Genomic DNA, 24267 nt, shown 5'->3' with positions numbered 1-24267 from the left:
GAGAAAACAAGTTATGATATTGCATACATTTGATCAAATGCTCGCATTCAAACAACCAATAACACTGTGTGCTTCTTGTTCTTTTCCTGTGTTTTGTTGGTATGTATGATGTTTATTTATTTAATAAAATGTTGTCATAATAGCCAGATTAAATTTGAGAGGAATAGTCAAAGCGATAGTCAATATACTAGAGAATGTACTGTATAGGTGTGTTTTTGTTTTGAGGAATCCCTTTTTCTTCGAGATGATTGAGTCAGGAATGGACACCCAGAGGTAATGCTAATGTCTGATTATTTCATTTTTTTTATATAGATATTTTTACAGAGAATGTGCATTCATAACTTCCTCAGTGGGTAAGCATAACTATATTTATATAACATCAGATACAGTTCTTTCTTTTTATTCTGCTATTAGATCGCAACAAGCACAATGCTTACAATTCACAGAACATTTTTATACACACAATAATATATATTTTTTATTCCAAACAGGGTGATTTGTTTTTAATGATTGAAATATTTTCCCTGGTTCAATATTACAGTAATTTACATAAACATCTTTAATTTTTATCATTATACCATGTCCAGTTTCCCTACTTTTATTACATTCATAATTTTACTGCTTGGATTTGGTCATTTTCCTAGCGTTTTACATATTTTGTTGAATTCATACCAAACTATTAAAGTGAGGTGAAACTTTGCATTGAGACTTTTGTTTGAAAGCTTAACACATGTGAGTAGCAAACCACAACCTTGCCTTAGCCCTACATTAACCCTGCATTTTAGCCCTATTCCTTGTGCACAAAATTTGCATTTTGTCGACAATGCGCCATTTAAAAATAATTTCAGATCGAAGTGACATACTCTCCCCTCTATATTTATTTGGACAGTGAAGTTTACATTTTTAATTTGTCTCTATAATCCAGCATTTTGGATTTGAGATCAATTGTTTCATTTGATGCAACAGTACAGAACGTAACATTTTATTTGAGTGTTTTTTTCATGCACTTTATGTATCAAGACCCAACATTTGAAGGTGTCAAGTATTTGGACAAATTTACTTGTGGTCTATTATAGTGGTCAGAAGCTTAGTAATTGTTCCCATAGTCCTATAGCACGCAATGCCTACACTGTACATCAAACTTGTGACTCTTCAAAGTTGTTGGATACATTTGCAGTTTCTTTTTGTTGTGTTTTGGATTATGCTGTGCCCAAAAGGAACTGCATGGTGAATAATGTAGGTTGTGTTTAAAACAGGTAGCCCAGCGCTGATCTTTTTTTCACTAATTGGTCTTTTGACCAAATCAAAATCAGATCTTCTCTCATCAGATCTTTTTCAGACCTGATCAGATTCGTCAAACGCAGCCGAATTGTTTATTTTGGAATCACTTTTATTGTAAATAAGAATAGAGTATGTTTATGAACACAACACTAATGTGGATGCTACCATTATGGATAATCGTGAATGACTACTGAATAATGATAAGTGAGAAAGTTAGAGGCACAAAGACCATACCCCCAAAACATGCTAACTTCTCACCATTACCAATAACGGGAGTTTTTTGGTGGCAGGGTATGATATTTATGCCTCTGTAACGTTCTCCCTCATCATTATTCAGGATTCATTCATGATTATCCGCAATCATGGTAGCATCTACATTCCTTTAGAAGTGTTCATAAAAATATTTTATTCTTATTTACAATAAAACTGACTCCAAAATGACACAATATATTATTCAACATTCAGTTCCTATTGGGCACAACGTAATCCGAAACACAATCAAAACAAACTGCAAATGCATCCAACAAGTTTGTGGAGTCACATGCTAGGAAAATGGGACCAAATACTTAAATGTTTGACTACTTTTAATACACTATATGTGAATTTGTCCACATACTTATGACACCTTCAAATGGGCCGACTAGATACATATAGTACTTTCATTTCTAAACGGTAAAACAAATATGTATGAACATACCCTCAAATAAACGGTGACATTCTGTTCTGTTGCCTCATAAAACATTTGATCTCAAAATCAAAATGCTCAAGTATAGAGACAAATTAAAACTTTTAGCTTCACTGCCCAAATAAATACGGAGGGGAGTGTGTACAACATTTGAGATGAATGCAGTCTCCACCAATGGAGGAAAACTGCCTTTAAATGCCTCATTGTCTACAAAGCGCGATCAGATTGAATCCTGACTTTAGTAAGCATGGGTACCAATGGATAATGCCCACCCACCTGCACAACATATCTTAGAGACATCACCAGATCAAATAAACCAACCAAGTCCAGTGAGAGGTTTCAAGGTCGCCACTTAGCCAGCCACATAAAGCACAAGAGAACAATGGTTATGTCACACATCAAAATGGCACAGAGTGGGACCAGTAGCAGTAGCAGTGTTGTTGTGCATCATGCGAGCACGTTGAGGGCATCTGTGAGCATCTTCAGCTCGTCCTTGACAGACTCCAGGCCTCCTCGGATCTTCAGGGGATTGTCCAGGACCTCTATGCTGTAGGTGTAGGGGTCAAACCGCACAGAAAACGGCCTCTTAATTCCAGCCACATACGATCTGTCAGGAAAAACACAAGGCAAATATACAATGTATAAAAAGTCTAATATCTATTGATTGGTCAATGTCTGTCTGTCTGTCTGTCTGTCTGTCTGTCTGTCTGTCTGTCTGTCTGTCTGTCTGTCTGTCTGTCTGTCTGTCTGTCTGTCTGTCTGTCTGTCTGTCTGTCTGTCTGTCTGTCTGTCTGTCTGTCTGTCTGTCTGTCTGTCTGTCTGTCTGTCTGTCTGTCTGTCTGTCTGTCTGTCTGCCTGCCTGCCTGCCTGCCTGCCTGCCTGCCTGCCTGCCTGCCTGCCTGCCTGCCTGCCTGCCTAAAGTTCAATGACAACATTCTCATCATTCTTATTGTATCAGGCAATATGGATATTTAGGGTTCACCTTTTCTTCAGTAGAGGCCAACTACAAGAAACATTAATTCAATATGCATTGAATCACAGAAAACTGATTTGCATTGCACTGCAACTACATATTAACCATCTACAGTCTAAGCCTCTAGAGAGCGATATCGACTAACCAAACATATATAATTGTTTTAAGTCAGTAATAACATGGACCATTTAGCTGATTTGGAATTTTAGGACACCTGTAGGTATAAAAAAAAAAAACATTTCGCCTTACTGCTATTAGACCATAGAAACCCACTGAATAACACACACATACATGGCAAATAAGACAAGAAAAATATATACACCACCGTTCAAAAGTTTGGGGTCACTTACAAAAGTCTTTGTGTTTGAAAGAAAAGCAAAAAATGTGGTCCATTAAAATAACATAAAATTGATCTAAATACTGTGTAGACATTGTTAATGTTGTAAATGACTATTGTAGCTGGAAAATAATGATTTTTAATGGAATATCTACATAGGCGTACAGAGGCCCATTATCCGCAACCATCACACCTGTGTTCCAATGACACGTTGTGTTAGCTAATCCAAGTTTAGCATTTTAAAAGGCTAATTGATCATTAGAAAACCCTTTTGCAATTATGTTAGCACAGCTGAAAACTGTTCTGCTGATTAAAGACTAATTGAGTATCTGGAGCATCAGCATTTGTAGGTTCAATTACAGGCACAAAATGGCCGGAAACAAAGGCGTTTCTTCTGAAACTCATCAGTATATTCTTGTTCTGAGAAGCGAAGGCTATTCCATGCGAGAAATTGCCAAGAAACTGAAGATTTAGTACAACACTGTGTACTACTCCCTTCACAGAACAGCACAAACTGGCCCTAACTAGAATAGAAAGAGGAGTGGGAGGCCCTGGTGCACAACTGAGCAAGAGAACAAGTACATTAGAGTGTCTAGTTTGAGAAACAGCCACCTCACAAGTCCTCAACTGGCAGCTTCATTAAACAGTACCCGCAAAACACCAGTCTCAACGTCAACAGTGAAGAGACGACTCCGGGATGCTGGCCTTCTAGAAGCTAGCAGGTAGATCAGGTTTAAAACAAAAACTGATGTAAGTTGGTAAAATAATAAAACTAGTGTGAGCCCGGACTATACGGCTTGTACGTGTGCGCTTGTGTGTGTATGCATTCGTGTGTCAATGGCCGTGTCTGAAATCTGTCTTGCCTACTACTTACTAAAACTACATGCTGTGTACGTCAGTGGAGGCTGGTGGGAGGAGCTATAGTAGGGCAGCTCATTGTAATGGCTGGAATGGAATTAATAGAAGGTATCAAACAAATCAAACATATGGAAACCACATGTTCGACTCCACTCCATTCATTTATTTCCAGCCATTACAATGAGCCTGTCCTCCTATAGCTCCTCTCACCAGCCTCCACTGGTGTACTTATAGTACTACATACTATTTTGTATGTACTGTTTAATAAAAATGTATTCAGCAAACAACAAATATCAACATTCCTCTCATCCATACTGAGAAGGCATCATCTAATGCGCAATCGCGCGTGTTCATTTTTCATTCAGCTTTGAATGGATGATTCTCTTCCTCAATAGTGTGCTGTGAATTCTACTTCATGTAAAACCAAAATGAGTATGACATCCTGGCATACGTTTTCTAAATGTATATTTTTGCATACCAAAAAAGCCTACTATTTAGCCTACAAGTATGGGTATTCTGACACGGCCTATGTGTGTCTGGTCCGATACCTGAGTTTCTCTTTGGCATCTGTGAAGCTCTCAGAGACAAAGTATACAGACTGGTAGTTCTGGTCTTGGTAGGGCTGAATGGCAGCAGCCTCTGGGTCAAACTCCCTCCTCTCTGGCTCATCTGACAGAGCATGCTGGGGAGGACAGGGGGAGAGTGAGAGATAGAGAGGGAGAGAGGGGGGGGGGGGTTAATGTCTGGACGTCTGGAGATTCCTGTAATTCAACATTTAATTGAAAATTAGGTTAGTGGAGGTTTATTCTGTTCCATTACGTTGTCTATATTATGGTGGCTTATATCTAAGATGAACCTCTTAAGGATCTGACCTTTTTTTTGTTGCCTAAAATGACATCTAACTAAATCTAACTGCTTGTAGCTCAGGACCTGAAGCAAGGATATGCATATTCTTGATACCATTTGAAAGGAAACACTTTGAAGGTTGTGGAAATGTGAAATTAATGTATGAGAATATAACACATTAGATCTGGTAAAAGATATCACAGAGAAAAAAAATTGCAGTTTTTTTCATCATCTTTGAACTGCATGAGAAAGGCCATCATGTATTATTCCAGCCCAGCTGCAATTTAGATTTAGGCCACTAGATGGCAGCAATGTATGTGCAAATTGTTAGACTTATCCAATGAACCATTGCATTTCTGTTCCAAATGTTGTATCAAGTCTGCCCAAATGTGCCTAATTGATCTACTGTAAATTGGACAGTGCAGTTAGATTAACAAGAATTTAAGCTTTCTGCATATATCAGATATGTCTATGTCCTGGGAAATGTTCTTGTTCCTTACAATGTCATTCTAATCACATTAGCGCACATTAGCTCAACCGTCCCATATTTTAAGATATGGTATGATTTTAGATTGGAGAGAGGAAGAGAATACTCCATGTCTAAAACCATGTACTCACCACTAGCTCTCCATATGAGGAGAGGAGTCCTGCCCCGTAGGCTTTCACAATGCCACCCTGTTTACACAGACCAAACTCCACCGTGAACCAGTAGAGCTGAGACACACACACAAACACACACACACACACAGACACACACACACACACACACACACACACACACAGGAGACATGCTTTCTGAATTAGTCATGTTTTGCATGTGTGGTAGGAAGCAAATAAGGGATCAGGAATAATCCAAGCCATGTTGCAACAACAAAACTTACCGTTGACAGTTTCTCAATATCTTCTTCTGAAGCCCCCAGTGAAGCAAGACCGATGTTCTACAAGACACATGTGATCTCTGTTAGTAAAGCATGACAGAGTATCATCTTTGGTTCATGGTATACAAAGCAGACAAGAGGGTGATGGGTAGACAGCTCAAGTCAAGGTGCAGGCCAGAGGCCCAACTCTCATGTTAGAACTGCTTCTTTAATAAATGTTATTGGGTTAAAAATGTCCATCTTCACAATCAATACATCAGAATCAATAAAGCCAATAAAGCCACAGAATTTGTCACCTGAGAAAACTGGGCGAACACTCGGTCAGCCAGAATGGGGACGTGGCCCAGGAGTTCGTGCACACAGTCCCTATCGCAACATCACAAAAATAATGAGATGATTAAATGCTCACAGTCACACAGGAGATGGAGACAGAAAGTGAGAATAAGATGCCCAGAACATATTTCCTACAATTATCATACAGAAAGTGCATGATGCTGTCTCGATCTAAGAAGGTGCAGATAAGGAAGAGAGAGGTATGGAAAGAGAGAAATTAAGAGAAATAAATTATACAGGACAGAGAGCTGTTTGGACTGCAGACCTGAGTTTAAATACTATTTGAAATCTTTCAAAATACCCTGCAAGAGATGCATAATAAGTCATGTACAAACTTTGTAGAATTGCAGGAAATTGGCAAGCGGTTCCCACTGACAAGCGGTTTCAACTCGCTGTTCACATTTGAGGTATGTTCCAACAGAAGGTCTAACCGAATGATTCATAATGTGTTTCGGGGTCCATATTATGGACACCGAAACACATTGAGATATTATTTTACTGTAATAGAGGAGAAGTTTTCTAACAATCCCCTTTAAATGTCTCAAGTCCTCAAATTGCACGCAGAGCAGACACTATTAAAACGGTTGTATCGATAAACATTGATTCTGTTGTGCCTTGTTAGCTAGCAAATTGATCCAAGTAGGATAAACTTGAAATATAAAGATTAGCTGGCTGCTCACTAGCACGTGGGCATTGTGCTTGAGAGATTGTTGATGAGACATGGGTTAATTTTCTATAATGCCTACAAGAAGTTAGTCATTATTAGTGAATTTGCATTATAAATGGTTTTTGGTGTTTTTTTTTACAAAATGGTATTGTCATAGACAAACTTGAAAGTCAGATCAGTTTTCTGCCCTACCTATCTCTAACCCTACATAAAGGACGCATATGGCAGCTCCCTAACGATTTCATTGGGCAAATGGATGGTCCCTTACTAGACGTCCACGTCCCTTACTAGGCAGACGGCCTCAGGTCGCGCCCCAAGGCCTGGTCTCAGGGAAGTCAAAAAATTAAGTTTCCAGGGCACTCGGTTTCTGAGATACTGTATCTCAGGGACCGTCCATTTGCCCTATGAAAATCCTTATCAATCGTTAGGGAGCTGCCACATGCGTCCCTTATGTAGGGTTGCACAATTGGTGGCTGACTAAATATTTTTTGCCCCACTGTATACATATTATTATTATTTTTTAAATGTAATGCTGTACCGGAAAATTCCACCAGATGGCGGCTGACTGTATATGGCAAATAGACATTTCATAACCAAATGGACATGGCCGTTTCTTGTAAATGGAACAGACTTCAAAGACGAAACTCAGTGAGCATAGGGGTGGCCAAATGTACTTTTAGCCCAGAAACAAGATGGCGTCGAGGCCACAACGCTCTTTGAGTTAATGCACATTTTGTGAATTTAAAGGTTGAAAATGGTAATACAGCACTAATTTGACCGCTTCACATCAAAGTACATAAACCTACGCTGTAAGGAAAAATAGAACCAGCCATTTATCTATTCAAGTTTACGAGAAATCGTACAACGTTCATTTCATGATGCTAAAACAAATGCTTTTTTGTTTTTTTAAACTTCTAGATTCAGTTGAGGTGTGTTAAGGCGAATCCGTTAAGGCAGGTTTCGGAGCTCTACGTGATTTCTGTGATTTTCTGTACTCACAAACGCACAGCCAACATGGAATGACACAGTGTGGGGCTTACAGACCCACAGAGCCTGCAATAGTTACCGGCGTTCGAAACATCAAAGAACAGTCAGACCCAGGAGCTCTGAAACTTTATAAACCTGTTTTAGAGCTTAAGTCGGTAGTGCATGGTGAGTTATGTGGCTCTAGAAGGTTCTCAGGCCGAGAAACAGCCTAGTCCATTTGCAATATCTTCAATTAATTTTTAGCGTAGCGAAAATGACAACCTTTAGAAAAGTCTCGGCCCATAGAGACGGACCCTACAAGTTTCTGTCCGATAGCTCTTTCAGGGACCCAGTAGCAACGCCCGAAAAAAAAATGCATTTTCAGCACTAATGAAGGTCGCTGTTCGGGCTCCGAATGACCTATCGAGCCAAACCTCGGGATTCGGGGTCACCGCAGCTAGGCCTACACATAAAGTCATAACTGGAACCGCAGCTAGAACGTAACTATGTGTTTTCCGTTTTTTAGGCACTGTGAATTTTGGGCCGGCTCTGAAATATGTGATAGTTGGCTTCTAAACGAGTTGGAAAAAGTGGGTTTGTGTCAGTATGTATCAGTTTGGTGTCAGTATGATATCTTATTGACTGATGGATGGCTGACTTGATGGCTGAATTATTGTCCATTTCCAATAAGTTTAAACAGTGATGAACCATCACCAAATGGACAGGCTGAAATCAACACGGAAAGGGTTGGCAAATGGCATCACCGTAGTCTCTGGGATGTGCCGAGTTCAACGAGGTGCCCCACTTGACCGTAGCTCGCTTGGTCTAACCGCAGCGATTGTGCAAAATGTAGGCCCAGAATGAAGCCTGACAATTAGTGATTTCAACATGCTTGTGACATATTGCGGCCTCTTCGTCACACAGAGACACACCGATTTCGATGTGGTCGTCGAGGGGAGGTTGGGGTGGATAAGCCACAGAGTTATTCTCTCTGCGCTCACAGGTTCATGTAGTTTGACACATCCAAGTTTCTCCATAAGGATAACATGGGTTTATAGGTTATGCTCTAACTTTTTGCTACATTAAATACATGCTTAATCATTTGGACAAGTATGCTGCCTCTATTGTATTGTGTTTTGGAGAAAATGGGGGTCATGTTAGCAGTAACTGCATAAGGTTACTATGAAACCAAGGTAAATAAAAGCATTTTTTCTCAATTCCACGTTATGAGCAGTTACTGCCTTTTTGCTTAGTAGGGCAGTACTGCAAAAAAGCAGGCTCAACTATTTTGATGAAATAATGACATTATTATTGGGTCTTATGGTTGTGGAAGGCTTATATTTAGCCTAGGACTAATTTCAAAAACCCTGAATTCATTAGATTATTGCTGACTGTTTGTATTTGACCTGTAATTGTACAGCAAATCGTATTTAAAGAAACACATCATCTATCTTATTTTTAAGATACACAGTTTATTAAGTAAAGCACCCCATTCACGAAAGTGGTTTGCTTTTACAGCGGGTCATGTGGCCGTGGCTTGCTATATAAAGCAGGAAGACAAGCATCGAGGTATTCAGAGACTGTTCGATTGAACGTTAGAAAGGGCAAAATGAGTGACAACATTGAGTGGGGTATGATCATCGGTGCCAGGCACTCCGGTTTCAGTATCTCAGCCCACTTGGGCTTTTCACGCACGACAGTGTCTAGGGATTACTGACAATGGTGCGACAAACAGAAAACAACCAGTCAGTGGTAGTCCTTTGGGCAAAAACAGCTCGTTGATGAGAGGTCAAAGGAGAATTGCAAGGGGGTATGCTCCAAAACGTTTTGTGTGGGTTCAAGTCCCCTACGCGACTCAAATTAGAAAAACTATCTCCTGCTGGTCCTTGAGTCAAATAATGCATTTGTGATGTTTGTAGATAAATTTTAATAATGTATGTACAACGTTGTACAGTTAAATATACACGTCTGTGCAATATATGTAATAAACAGGATTATTAACCGTGTGTCTACAGGGCTGAAGAAAGATGCCTCATTAAATGTATTATTATTATTAATTATCAAGGTGTTGCACTTCCCTTTGCAACACAATAACACAAATGTAATTGTACATAAATAATTTAACCTGGGATTCAATCCCTTGCTGCAAACTGCGAATATGATCAGGAGCTTGGCTCACTACATTGTGAGCTATTTAACCAGTCATTTAAACACACGTGATTTCGTAACTTTGATTAGCAGAACTTCTGTTAGGAACGCTTTCATGAAAAACTGTTCGATCACGTCCAACTACAGTACGTCAACGTTTTTAATTGGCTGATGTGGAATTTGTTACATTATAGTTAGTTGCATGTCTTTTGCGGCATACATGATCTTGAGCAAAGTCATTATAGCCTATCATTTCACTTCCCCTGTGAGAACCATGAGCACAGGTTGATTTGGCTTTGCTGTACCACAGTCGAAGCCTGACAGCAGACTACCTACCAAAGGTTGCACTGTATCCAAAACAATGTTGAAAAATGTAGATCAGCTATCTTTTAACCGGGGTATGGAGAACTAGGATGTTGTGCAATGTTAAGATAGAAATATAGCATGTAGAATTAGGAATCACATCAGCTCTATTCATGACATCTCTATCTGCAACTTTCTACAATGTTTGCATACTGAATATGGCCATGGTGAAACAGTAGTACTCACGGTTCAGGGGAGTGCATGGGAGAAGAGGCGTGGCGTATATACTGGGTACACTGGAACACGCGGAAGGCCAGACTGGCTAAAAAGTCTCTGGCGGAGAGGAGACCTGCCACGGGACGCAGCTGGAACCCTGTTCGCTCTGTGTGTGAGAGTGAGTGAGTGAGAGCGAGACAGAGAAAGAAAAAATAGAAAAAGCCGGGAGACAGTGACAATGACAATTGGTATTAATGACAACGCATCTACCAAGAGGTGGAACTTAGGTAGTGTGTATTCAGCCGACAGAAAATGTATGACTGCGGTACGTAACCTTTGTCTCTAAACCCAACCTTAACCCTGACCTTTACCATTTTCGACCCCTACGCAGGTTGAATATCCACTTCTTTGCGCTTACATGTATCTAATGTTGAATCAGGAGTGGGCTGTATTGAACATGCTATAGGTCAGTAGTAGACACTAATATTTCTGAGGGAGCTACTTTATTGGGGGGGGTCATGAAGTGAAATTGATTCATACATGATATCAAATGAATTCATACATGATATTTAAGATACTGTTAACATGGACCATCAAGCTTTCATTCAAGTTGCAGTATTAGAAACAAATGTTTAAATATCATTGTATGAATCTTTTGAATCTGGCCTTATTGCCATTTTCTCAAAAAGAAAAAGTTGATGATGATCTTTGTGTATGATCTTTTGTGAAGAATCAATTATTTTCCTCCAGTCATTCTGTACAGAATTCTTCTCTGTCTATTCTACTGAGTCCTGCACAGCTTGTGTGATAGATAGAAACAGAAGAGACAAACACATTCCTGAGAATCTTAGCTTTCAACTAGAGCCAAATTTGTAGGAATATTTTGTTTTCAAGATGCGCTAAAAGCACTAGAAACCACTGTTACTGTTCCGTTTGTCCCAGCCGCTATTAGCAAAGGTTACTAACGTAACCATGGTTCTATGAACTAAGCGGCGCATTCAGCTGACTGAGGAAAACATTTTTCACAGCACATTCATTCAAATTATTTCTGGAGTTGCCAATGAAATTGCAAAGAGACGCATGTGTCTTGTGAGAAGCTCAATGACAATGGCTGCAATAGGCGGCATGTATGAGTACCTCTGAGGAAGCGTGACACGTCCTCCAACTGGGGGATGTTTTCAGGGCTGTATCCACAATGTCTCTCCAGCAGACGGAAGGCGTCCAGGTGCTCACTGCAGGCATGGGTGGTGTACAGGTCCCTGAGGGTGGAGTACACCTCTCTCCTATCCAACACACACACACGTGGGAGAACACAAAGACATGCATGCACGTACGCACACACACATGGATACACACACACCAGAAGGTGAACACACATGATGGAAACAAATATAATTTTGTAGATAAAATTGCAGATGAAAATGTAGAAATCTTAAAACACAACTGTGAGTCGTCATGGGAAAAGGATTGATTTCTCTGCATTTTCAAGACAGAAATGTTATAGAAGTCCAAATATATACATTAAAAAAGAGAAGACTTCTGTATAACCCATTTCCAGAATGGTGAGCTGAATGTGTGGCCTCTCTTTGATTGAGTTATGGCAGCATATTGTCCTCTAGGTCAACTATAAATCTCTCCAAAACAAAACTGTTTACTCTCTTATAATCGGGTTATCCATGAGCAAGTCTACGTTCCAAATGGCACCCTTCCCTATATAGTGCACTGATTTTGAACTGGGCCCATAGGACTCTGGTCAAAAGTAGTGCACGATATGGGAATAGGTTGTCATTTGGGATGCAGAACAAGTCGTGTACCAGATGGTTGACAGTCACTTCGAAGAAGTTCGGTCGAGGGACCTGAAGGTTTTTTTGAAAGGGTTTTTATATTGTTCAAACACAATGTTTCCGTTTGGTGGAGTGAGTCAAACAATGAACTGACATTTTAGACTGACATGATATCTGGGCAATTGACTTTAATCTGTGACATTTGCACATAAACGATCAAAAGCTTTTACTCTAGATGGCTTGATAGCACCCTCCATCCGTGGCAAATCAGGAAAAGAACCATTAAATAACCTTTACCACTCTGAGTCAAAATCACAAAATCATAAATAGTATGAAATAAACACGTCTTTGTGCAAATGGACATGTAAACAGAGGGCTGAAGCATAACAGAAAGCATACAATAAACAACCCTTGCACGATAAGTATTGAGATGTGAAGAGTCATTGTAGTTCCAAAAGCTACTGCCTAAGCTTTAATTCAATGGCCTAACACTATCTTAATTAGGGCTAGATTCCTTTTTTCTCAATTTCCCGCCTGACTAACGTGCCCAAAGTAAACTACCTGTTGCTCAGGCCCTGAAGCCAGGATATGCATATAATTGGTACCATTGGAAAGAAAACACTTTAAAGTTTATAGAAATGTTAAAATAAAGTAGGAGACTATACCACCATAGGTATGGTAGGAGAAAATCCAAAGAAAAACCAACCAGAATGTTTTTTTGAGAGCCCATGCTCTTACAATGGAAAGTATAGGGGCATTCTGAATTCTAGCTCTCAGGATGCAATTCCTATGGCTTACATATACATAGGGTGTCAGCAGTCTATGTTCAAGGTTTCAGGCTTGTAACTTCCAAAACAAATAAGAAATATCAGTTTTAGTACGGGGACACAGTCTTGTTTGTGTTTGTGTTTGGGCGCACGATGAACATACTTCTTTCCGTAAGAACTATTATAGCTTGATTACATTTTAGAGTATCTGAGGAGTAAATAGATACGTATCTGACTTGATTAAACAAAGTTTAGCGGTAGATTTTCAGATTCCTTTCTCTGCATGTTGAATGACTGGATTATTCAAATCGATGGCGCCAACTAAACTGACTTTTTGGGATATAAAGAAGGATTGTATCTAACAAAACGTCACTACATGTTATAGCTGAGACCCTTTGGATGACAAATCAGAGGCAGATTTTCAAAAAGTAAGTGAATATTTAATCGCTATTTGTGAATTTATGAAACCGTTCCTCAAACAACTGCATGGCATGCTTTCACTGTAATGGCTACTGTAAATCGGACAGTGCAGTTAGATTAACAAGCATTTAAGCTTTCAACCGATATAAGACACTTGTATGTACCTAAATGTTTAATATCCACACGCCTATCACTGATTAAGGTTTGAAAACTTATCACTGATTTTACCAGAGAATATCATGCTAGTGCCACTCACCATGTACCGATCTCCTCCTCTGTGTATTCTACTCTGGGGATGGGCTCCCCTCTGACAAAGAGAATAATGAAATTAGTAGATATACACCATTGTAGCTTCCTATTCCTGGATAAACCTTGAATCCACTTTTTTGATGATTTTTACATGACATTTTAAGTAGTCAATCGTCTCCATTTACTATAGTTTAGTTTCATGACTCTTTGTATTTGTATTACTACATGGCAGACCTAGAAAAACTATAGTTTTAACTGTGGAAAACTGTTTTTTCAGGGAAATAAATAGTTACTTTTGAGGTGACCACAACTATTTGAATAGAGAGCCCCAAAAAATACTACTTTAAAATTGTTTTTTAATAAAAATCTCATAAAGTAACTACTTTTAAAAAATTATGTCAGTACTGTATCTGGAACTGCATGTTAAGATAGAAATATAATGAATAGAGCACACCAAATCTAATAAACCATTCCAATCTATAGGACAGTCATAATTGATATACACAATACATTTCTATCTGAACATTTTGTAAATGTCCATTCTCCTGAATGTCCATTTCCATAAAGTCTAACCATTTATATATACAGTACCAGTCAAAAGTTTGGACACACCTACTCATTCAAGGGTTTTTAGTGAAGACATCAAAACTATGAAATAACACATATGGAATCATGTAGTAACCAAAAAAGTATTAAACAAATCAAAAAATATTTTATATTTTTTATATATATTATATTTTATTATTTAATTCAAAAGGCACTCGCACATCTAAGCTATCTTTTTTGCTAATGCATGGTAACAGTTGAATAAAATTAGAAAAAAGAAGAAACCCGCACACTGCTCTTTATAGTATCACTACTCTTTAATAAGCTTTTACGTATCGGCCTCACGGCCTTCTTCAGAGCTTTTTTTGCACTCTTGGCATTCTCTCAACCAGCTTCATGAGGTAGTCACCTGGAATGCATTTCAATCAACAGGTGTGCCTTGTTAAAAGTTCATTTGTGGAATTTCTTTCCTTCGTAATGTGTTGTAGCCAATCAGTTGTGTTGTGACAAGGTAGGGATGGTATAAAGAAGATCCAAGGTAGGGATGGTATAAAGAAGAGCCCTATTTGTTAAAAGACCAAGTCCATATTATGGCAAGAACATCTCAAATAAGCAAAGAGAAAATGACAGTCCATCATTACTTTAAGACATGGACAGTCAATGCCTATGTGCCAACATTTCTTCAAGTGCAGTTGCAAAAACCATCAAGCGTTATGATGAAACTGGCTCTCATGAGGACCGCCACAGGAAAGGAAAACACAGAATTACCTCTGCTGCAGAGGATAAGTTCAGTAGAGTTTCCAGCCTCAGAAATTGCAGCCCAAATAAATGCTTCACAGAGTTCAAGAAACAGACACATCAACTGTTCAGAGGAGACTGTGTGAATCAGGCCTTCATGGTCAAATTGTTGCAAAGAAACCACTACTAAAGTGCACCAATAATAAGAAGAGGTTTGCTTGGGCCAAGAAACCTGAGCAATGGACATTAGACCGGTGGAAATCTGTTCTTTGGTCTGATGAGTTCAAATGTTAGATTTTTGGTTCCACCAATCGCTGTGTCTTTGTGAGAAGCAGAAAAGGTGAACGGACGATCTCTGCATGTGTGGTTCCCACCATAAAGCATGGAGGAGGTGTTTTGATGGTGTGGGGGTGCTTTGCTGGTGACACTGTCAGTGATCTTTTATACATTCAAGGCATACTTAACGTGCATGGCTACCACAGAATTCTGCATTGATACGCCATCCCATCTGGTTTGCGCTTAGTGGGACTATCATTTGATTTTCAACAGGACAATGACCCAACACACCTCCATGCTGTGTAAGGGCTATTGACCAAGGAGAGTGCTGCATAAGATGACCTGGCCTCCACAATCACCCGACCTCAACCCAATTGAGATGGTTTGGGATGAGTTGGACCACAAGAGTGAAGGAAAAGCAGCCAACAAGTGCTCAGCATACACAAGGAGTCGCCAGATTGAGATGACACAAATTAAACACCCAAACTCTCCTAACCTAGACGACGCTGGGACAATTGTGATCCGCCCTATGAGATTCCCTGTTACAGCCGGTTGTGACACAGCCTTAGATCAAACCCGGGTCTGTAGTGATGCCTCAAGCACTGCAGTGTATTAGACCGCTGCGCCACTCGGGAAGGGTAGGCCCTAACCAATTATATTTTGTACAGATAAGTATAAGGAAGTTGTGACGCTCAACTACTATGCCACTGAAAAGGTAAAAAGCTCCATCTGAGGGTAAATGTTCTTGTTTCAAACACATACTATACCGTCTTTAAAGGGATTGTTTACTCAGAATACAAATTAACATGATTTTCAACCTACCTTGGCTGTAATTGATTCAAGAAGGCAGTATTTTAAAAAAATGGTTTTACCTTTATTTTTCTAGGCAGATCAATTAAGGACAAATTCTTATTTTCAATGACAGCCTAGGAACAGTGGGTTAACTGCCCTGTTCAGGGGCAGAACGACAGATTTTTACCTTGTCAGCTCGGGCATTTGATCTTGCAACCTTTCAGTTACTAGTCCAACCCTCTAACCACTAGGCTACCTGACGCCCTAGTATTGGGATTTTTAGTTTCCTTTTGACACTTAATAGGCATATTTTGTTACTGTTAGCGTTCTCAGTAACACTTAACAAACTGTTCTGGCGCCTGTGTAATTAAACTGTAATAACCTTGAGCAACATTTTATTACCATGTTACGTAAACACTTTGGTAATTGCATAGCAATGAGCAATACAGTACTCTACAGGAATAGTAACTGCTCCTTATTCCACATGTTATAACTCCATTATTATGCAATTATAAAGCAATTTCCACAATCTTATGGAGGGGTTGGAACCTAAATTATTTTCCAATCGTTTCGTTCTGAACAGAACCCCTCAAAAAAAATTGTTTGGTTCCACTGTTACTATACACACAATACCCCTTAACGACAAAGCAAAAACAGGTTTAAAAAAATGTTTGCTAATTTATCAAAAATAAAAAACTGAAATAATTTATTTACATACGTTTTCAGACCCTTTGCTATGAGACTCGGAATTGAGCTCAGCTGCATCCTGTTTTCATTGACCATCGTTGAGATGTTTCTACAACATGATTGGAGGTCACCTGTGGTAAATTCAATTGATTGGACATGATTTGGAAAGGCACACACCTGTCTATATAAGGTCCCACAATTGACAGTGCATGTCAGAGCAAAAACCAAGCCATGAGATCGAAGGAATTGTCCTTAGAGCTCCGAGACAGGATTGTGTCAAGGCACAGATCTGGGAAGGGTACCAAAAAATGACTGCAGCATTGAAGGTCCCCAAAAACATAGTGGCCTCTATCATTCTCAAACGGAATAAGTTTGGAACCACCAAGACTCTTCCTAGAGCTGACCGCCCGGCCAAACTGAGCAATCGGGGGAGGTGGGTCTTTGTCAGGGAGATGACCAAGAACCCGATGGTCACTCTGGCAGAGCTCCAGAGTTCCTCTGTGGAGATGAGAGAACCTTCCAGAAGGATAACCATCTCTGCAGCTCTCCACCAATCAGGCCTTTATGGTAGAGTAGCCAGACGGAAGCCACTCCTCAGTAAAAGGCACATGACAGCCCACTTGGAGTTTTCCAAAAGGCACCTAAAGACTCTCAGGGTTTGGGTCAGGGTTAGGCTTCTCTGATCTGATGAAACCAATATTGAACTCTTTGGCCTGAATGCCAAGCGTCACGTCTGGAGGAAACCTGGCACCATCCCTACGGCGAAGCAAGTTGGTGGCAGCATCATACTGTAGGGGTGTTTTTCAGCGGCAGGGACTGGGAAACTAGTCAGGATCGAGGGAAAGATGAACGGAGCAAAGTACAGAGAGATCCTTGATGAAAACTTGCTCCAGAGAGCTGAGGACCTCAGTCTGTGGCAAAGGTTCACCTTCCAACAGGACAACGACACTAAGCACACAGCCAAGACAATGCATGAGTGGCTTCGAGACAAGTCTCTGAATGTCCTTGAGTGGCCCAACCAGAGCCTAGACTTGAACCCGATCAAACATCCCTGGAGAGACCTGAAAATAGCTATGCAGCAACGCTTCCCATCCAACCTGACAGAGCTTGAGAGGATCTGCAGAGAAGAATGGGAGAAACTCCCCAAATACAGGTGTGTCAAGCTTGTAGCATCATACTTGAGGCTATAATTGCTGCCAAAGGTGCTTCAACAAAGTACTGACTAAAGGGTCTGAATACTTATGTACAAAGTATTAACTTAAGGGGGCTGAATAATTTTGCACGCCCAATTTTTCAGTTTTTGATTTGTTAAAAAAGTTTGAAATATCCAATAAATGTCGTTCCACTTCATGATTGTGTCCCACTTGTTGTTGATTCTTCACAAAAAATACAGTTTTATATCTTAATGTTTGAAGCCTGAAATGTGGCAAAAGGTCGCAAAGTTCAAGGGGGCCGAATACTTCGCAAGGCACTGTATATGTGATATTTCTATCTTTAATAAATTAGCAAAAAAAAATTTAAACCTGTTTTTCCTTTGTCATTGTGGGGTATTGTGTGTAGATTGAAGGAAACAAAACAACTAATCAATTTTAGAATAAGGATGTAACCAAACAAAATATGGAATAAGTCAAGGGGTCTGAATACTTTCCGAATGCAGTGCATATTCAAGTACCTTAAAATATTATTTGTTTTTCTGAGAGGTATTCAAAATACTATTTGTTTTTCTGAGACCTGTATTATCAAAGAAAATAGTTGCCTTTTTGTTCAAATTATATAAACTATATTCGACTACCTCCAGTTTGTACTGTATTTTCAAATAAACTACAAAATACAACTACAGTATTTTCTGCCCAGGTCTGCTACATAGCAGTATATTGAAATATCTATATATATTAATTAGTGAAATTAGAAATCTGATTTTTTTAGGGCTTATGTTTAAAATGAATAAATGTTGTAATGAGTCACGGTATAATTATTTCTGGCTTACTGTTTATATCTGAAGGCAATGTCTCCAATCATCTTTCTCCTCTGCCGATAGACGGGATCTGTGAATCCCTGTACAAAACCGTCACACAAAACATGAGTAGTGACCCAATATCTATAGTTTCACATTTGATCTAGTGTCATTATACTGTTATTAGAAATAAGGCATCGTTATAGCAATGTAATAAGATTATTATCTGATGTAGGCTCAACGACAGTCAAAACTTGTGAGTTGCGCCCAAAACGTTGTTTCCCATTTAATAATAATCATGTAATAACAGTGTAACAACAATGATATTCTCACTCTCACTCTATCTACATTAGCAGCTAGAGTGATTGTTTCCATTCATTCACTCACTGGGTGTTCTTGGTCTAAATCTGGATCAAATTTTGTGATAAGGTGGTGACATCTGTCCAGCTCAGAGATTTTCTTTGGGAACCAGTGAACTGAAAAAAGACCATAAAGATGTTTTTTTTTTTTTTTACAAACATGCTCCCATTTCCATGTATATCTTTAGTTCTTGTCACTGCAAAACACGTAATGCACACAAATGTTTGGACAAACATTGGGTCATACATTGGCTATACAATATTAGATGGTCTTACACTTGATAGCTGCTTCTGTTTAAGCCTCGAGTTCGACAGCATTATGTTTTCTCACCTGTGCTCGTGAGACTAGTACAGTTTTAATAAAGTGCATTATGCAGAAATTATTGAAGGTTCTCACATTTGACTTCTTTGGTGGTTTTGACGTCCTCTGCTATCCTCTTGATGGAGCTGATGAGGGTGCTGACATCAGACAGGTGCACCTCGCAGCGAACAAAGTACTCCAGCCCCTCCAGGCTGTCCCGGGGCTTCCTGCACGGCCGTGTTTCCAGGTGGTGGATCTTAGCTTCAAACGTCTATCAGGCACAACATATATATCTCTTAGGCTCTTCTCAATTGCTCAAACATCTATCGTTTCCTCGTCTACTCCCCTTCATCTGCACAGTGGTGGAAAAAGTACCCAACTGTCATACTTGAGTAAAAGTAAAGATTTCTTAATAAAAAATGACTCAAGTAAAATTCACCCAGTAAAATACTACTTAAGTAAAAGTCTAAAACTACTTGGTTTTAAATATACTTAAGTATTAAAAATAAATGTAATTGCTAAAATATACTTAAGTATCAACAGAAAAAGTATAAATCATTTAAAATTCCGTATGTTAAGCAAACCAGACGGCATCATTTTCATAATTGTTTTTACTGATAGCCAGAGGTACACTCCCACACTCAGACATGTATATTTAAAAAAAAAAATGTTTAGTGAGTCCGCAAGATCAGAGGAAGTAGGGATGACCAGGGATGTTGTCTTGATAAGTGCGTGAATTGGACCATTTTCCTGTCCTAATCATTCAAAATATAACAAGCACTTTTGGGTGTCAGGCGAAAATGTATGAAGTAAAAGGAAATTTATTTTCTTTAGGAATGTAGTGAAGTAAAAGTTGTAAAAAATATAAATAGTAAAGTACAGATACCCCCCCAAAAACTACCTAACTCGTACTTTAAAGTATTTTAACTAAGGTTTACACCACCACTGCATCTGCACTAGAAAATAGGAAATTCTCTTAGGCTCTTTCTCATTTGCTAAAAATGTTTCCTCGTCTCCACCCCTTCATCGGCACTACCTAGAAAAGACTTGAGAACATTATTTTATGGTGGAATCTCATCATTAGGCTGGTTCTCATCTGGCTTGTTCTTGCAGTGAAGGAAAGGAAGTGAGGAGATATTACACTTTATATACATCATAGAAGACTGAAATATAACCAAACTGTTTGACATGGAAATTCTGGATTTTCGTAGTTAAAGTTTTTTAATTATGAAAAAGATGAATAAAGTTCCACCCATAAGGGCGCTTCTGGTCATTCGACTGCAGAAATGAGCTATCACATAGCTACACGCCAGTGCAGGATTTCTTCACAAACGCAGGGCAACTAACGCCTCTATCAGACCTATCAGACCCACAGTGTAGATGCATCAATACTTAAAAAATATATATATTATAATTTTGCACCAAAACGCAACGGCACTGACTGTCTGATCAAGGCAGAAAGGGAGATTACATGCTCTTACGTGTTTAAACAAACTTGCTTGCAACATTTGATCTCATGCTGTTGTACCAGGCAGCTTCCTCTAGGTTCTCTACATCCACACCCAATGAAATAGCGACCTATCAGGAACATTAAAAATCTCAAGGCTGGTGATATCGGATTACATTTCCTACAAAGATTTCATCTTAAATGTCAACATAATTTAATTTATGTAATTTTAAATAACTTCATGAGACTACAATTGAATTAAAACAAGATTATACTTTAACGCAATCATGACCCACTGGGCATTGACATCAGTTCAACATGTAGGTTTGTTTTACATTTGGTTCAGATGTCAATTAACGTGAATTCAACGAAAAATGTTACCCTTTCAATTGGATTTACCTTAACAGTTAAGTGAAAAAATGACGAAATTCCTTGACATTGAAGACTTTTCGCAAATCAAATCAGTTTCCCACGTTGATTCAATATCATCACAGATTTTTTTTGGTGGGGTTGAAATGACGTTGAAATTAACTCGTTTTTGCCAGGTGGGGGTTGGCTTGATTAGATTAGCCCACACATTTTAAGATGTGGACAATTCAGGGATATTTTATTTTCCCTTGATAAGAAATTACTATACTTTAAAACAAGTTGTTGTTGATAGCATAAGATACACCACGAAAACAATATCGCCATAGAATCATTCCCATTTAGGAAATCTATTTAGGAATAATCCTTGACACCTTTGTTCAAGGCTCCAACAATCTGCTCTGCATAACTTGCCATAACATTCGAATTTACCTAGTTGCCTCTCCTGAACCATAATGACATAATAGACACAGTGATGCTGCCTTGTCGCCTGGAAAAATTAACAAGAAGAGCTGAGAGCAAGCACTAATAGGCTTAGGCTACAACATTTTCTCACACCTTACAACTCCGAATTAATTGCCTTCTTGAATATCTCCTATTTTCCCGTATATTCATACAAAATATAAGTTGTGCAAAATATGTATCCCACTCTCCATTTAAACAAAAACAAGTGTTGGTTTGTGTTAATTGGTAGACTATTAGGTTAAATTCGATGCTGTTTATTTTCAAAGTTAAACGTTTCACTTTAAATCCTTTTTTAAAATTTAGGCTCTTTAATACAGAAAAAGGCATAGCTCGTTTGTACTTACCTCGAACACCTTGAGAGAGCGTGACAGTGCTGGTGTCTTGGAACTTCTCAGCGTGAAGAAGAGATTGAGCAGAGCTTGTCCATCCTCTTCCTCAAACACGATCTGTTCAGTCGCTTCAGCCGCCTCTGCCGCGGCTGCCGCTGCTTCTCGTTCCTTCCGCGCATCCTCGATCAAACTTTGTCGTCTCCCAATGAATCTTGGAGACTGCGCCAAAAAAAGAGCAACATATTGGATTTAAAACAGCTTTACTGTTATGTCTGTGAACATATATATCTCGACCACCGACAGCGCACAAGACACAGCCCATAGAGCCTTGCTTACCTCGGTGGAACCATTTTACATCTCCAAACACGCATAAGAACACCAATGCAGTCTAAGTAAACCTGACGCATAGCTTAGTCTTAGTGATTTAAAAGCCGAGCTGCTAAACCACAATAAGTTATTTTCCTATAAAAAGTTACCATTTACCCAACCGCTCCTGCATAATAGTGCCCTCTCCAATGAGCCAGGCTCTCTGCGCGCATTGAGGCAACATTAAAAAAAGTCTTAAAAAGATTAGCAAGTGACACTTATAACAATAGTTTTGACCATTTCTACTCAAAAGTTGAGTATGATAGGTCTAAATGGAATGGTAATAAGAACGTTACTCCTTACCGTAACAGAATCAGACCTCTCGAGCTCGGACGCTGCCCTGCGCATACTCTTCGTTGAGGAAGAAGAGCTGCTTGAAATCGGCATGATCAGATTCTGGAGTGTGTAAAATAGTGTCTTTGTATGCGTGTGTAATGTGAGTGTCTGTGTATCTGAGCGTCTTTTATTGATGCTCCCTGCACTGCGTTGACTTTGCTTGGTGCGCCTGGTGTCTTTTTCCCCCACGCGGAAGAACTTGTCTGTCTTATTTATTGGGGAGGGGGGAGGATTTGTTTGTCCTTCCTGACGTCAAGCATCCCGTTCTCTTTATCAAACAACACAGCATCCGACACATGTTCCCATATTTGCCTTGATTATTATGTAACAGAGCAAGTGGCATTTTAAAAGCCATTTTCGTGTGGTTTCGTTTTGGTATCCTAATGTAGCAAGAACATTTATATTGATCTCCAATCATAGCTGCGGGAAGTAGGGGTGCTGAAGGTTCTGCAGCACCTCCTGATATATTGAAATAATGTGTGCAAAATTATATGACTACTCCTGTCTGAACACTGATGAACATGGGCAGCACATGCACCAAATATAGAACAGTTTCTTGCTCTGCTGCCATAGAAATATAATCCATAGCACCCAGGTAGCACATAATGTTCTGAGAACCATATGTTTCTTAGAGCTTGGTGAGAGCATGTTTGTCCAATGGTTATTTTGCATATAACCTTCCCATAAAGTCTCCTACAGGTTTCTTCGTGGTTCTATTTAAAGTAATATTCTCAAATTATTCAGAGACCGTAAAGAAACAACCTTCTTCTGTGAGAATTCTAATACTTTAGCATAATCTTTTCTGCAGGTTTCCTCATGGTTCAATTTAAAGTCCTGTTTTCAGAACAATAAGAACACTTTCCATAAACCCCCTCTAAAATCCTTAGTAATGTTCAAAGAAGGTTCTAATAATATTATTACTGTTTTGGCCACGTCCACTAATTGGCCACACCTGAATCAGCTCCTCTGTAGAGATGGGTGAACCTTCCAGAAGGACAACCACCTCTGCAGCCCTCCACCAATCAGGCCTTTATGGTAGAGTGGCCAGATGGCAGCCACTCCTCAGGCACAGGCAGCCACTCCTAAAGGCACATGACAGCCCGCTTGGAGTTTGCACCTAAAGGACTCTCAGACCATGAAATTCTCTAGGCAAATGAAACCAAGATTGAATTATATTTTTGTTTAGTATACAGTACCAGTCAAAAGTTTGGGCACACCTATTCATTCCAGGGTTTTTCTTTATTTTTTACTATTTTCTACATTGTAGAATAACAGTGAAGACATCAAAACTATGAAATAACACATATGGAATCATGTAGTAACCAAAAGAGTGTTTGTTATATTTTATATTACATATTTGAGACTCTTCAAAGTAGCCACCCTTTGCCTTGATGACAGCTTTGCACACTCTCTCAACCAGCTTCATGAGGTAGTCACCTGGAATGTATTTCAATTAACAGGTGTGCCTTGTTTAAAGTTAATTTGTGGAATTTCTAATGCGTTTGAGCCAATCAGTTGTGTTGTGACAAGGTATTTGCTTAAAGACCTTGTCCATATTATGGCAAGAACCGCTCAAATAAGCAAAAAGAAATGA

At 39.2% G+C, this 24267-nt stretch overlaps 1 protein-coding gene across 1 annotated transcript; it reads right to left on the bottom strand.

Moving 5' to 3' along the window:
- Nucleotides 1-280: 280 nt before the first annotated feature.
- On the bottom strand, nt 281-22854 carry th (tyrosine hydroxylase). Its single transcript, XM_020457053.2, has 13 exons — nt 22641-22854; nt 21987-22190; nt 19461-19635; nt 19092-19180; nt 18738-18805; nt 13719-13769; nt 11629-11774; nt 10522-10657; nt 6155-6224; nt 5862-5918; nt 5599-5694; nt 4683-4816; nt 281-2573 (listed from the first exon to the last, which is right to left on the bottom strand). Exons 1-13 carry the CDS (start codon nt 22722-22724, stop codon nt 2414-2416), a joined length of 1470 nt encoding a protein of 489 aa, XP_020312642.1. The 5' UTR covers nt 22725-22854; the 3' UTR covers nt 281-2413.
- Nucleotides 22855-24267: the final 1413 nt, after the last annotated feature.

This window comes from Oncorhynchus kisutch, linkage group LG22, assembly GCF_002021735.2.
Source record: "Oncorhynchus kisutch isolate 150728-3 linkage group LG22, Okis_V2, whole genome shotgun sequence".
Lineage (NCBI taxonomy): Eukaryota > Metazoa > Chordata > Actinopteri > Salmoniformes > Salmonidae > Oncorhynchus > Oncorhynchus kisutch.
This window is presented reverse-complemented; position numbering and strand designations above follow the sequence as displayed.

Excerpts from the sequence above, each read along its gene's own strand:
- th (XM_020457053.2), bottom strand. The coding sequence starts at position 22,724 with ATGCCGATTTCAAGCAGCTCTTCTTCCTCAACGAAGAGTATGCGCAGG. Across the intron at positions 22,191-22,640 it reads AGAGGTCTGATTCTGTTACG|TCTCCAAGATTCATTGGGAG; the intron begins GTAAGGAGTAAC and ends TTTTTGGCGCAG. Across the intron at positions 13,770-18,737 it reads ATTGCCTTCAGATATAAACA|AGGGGAGCCCATCCCCAGAG; the intron begins GTAAGCCAGAAA and ends TCTCTTTGTCAG.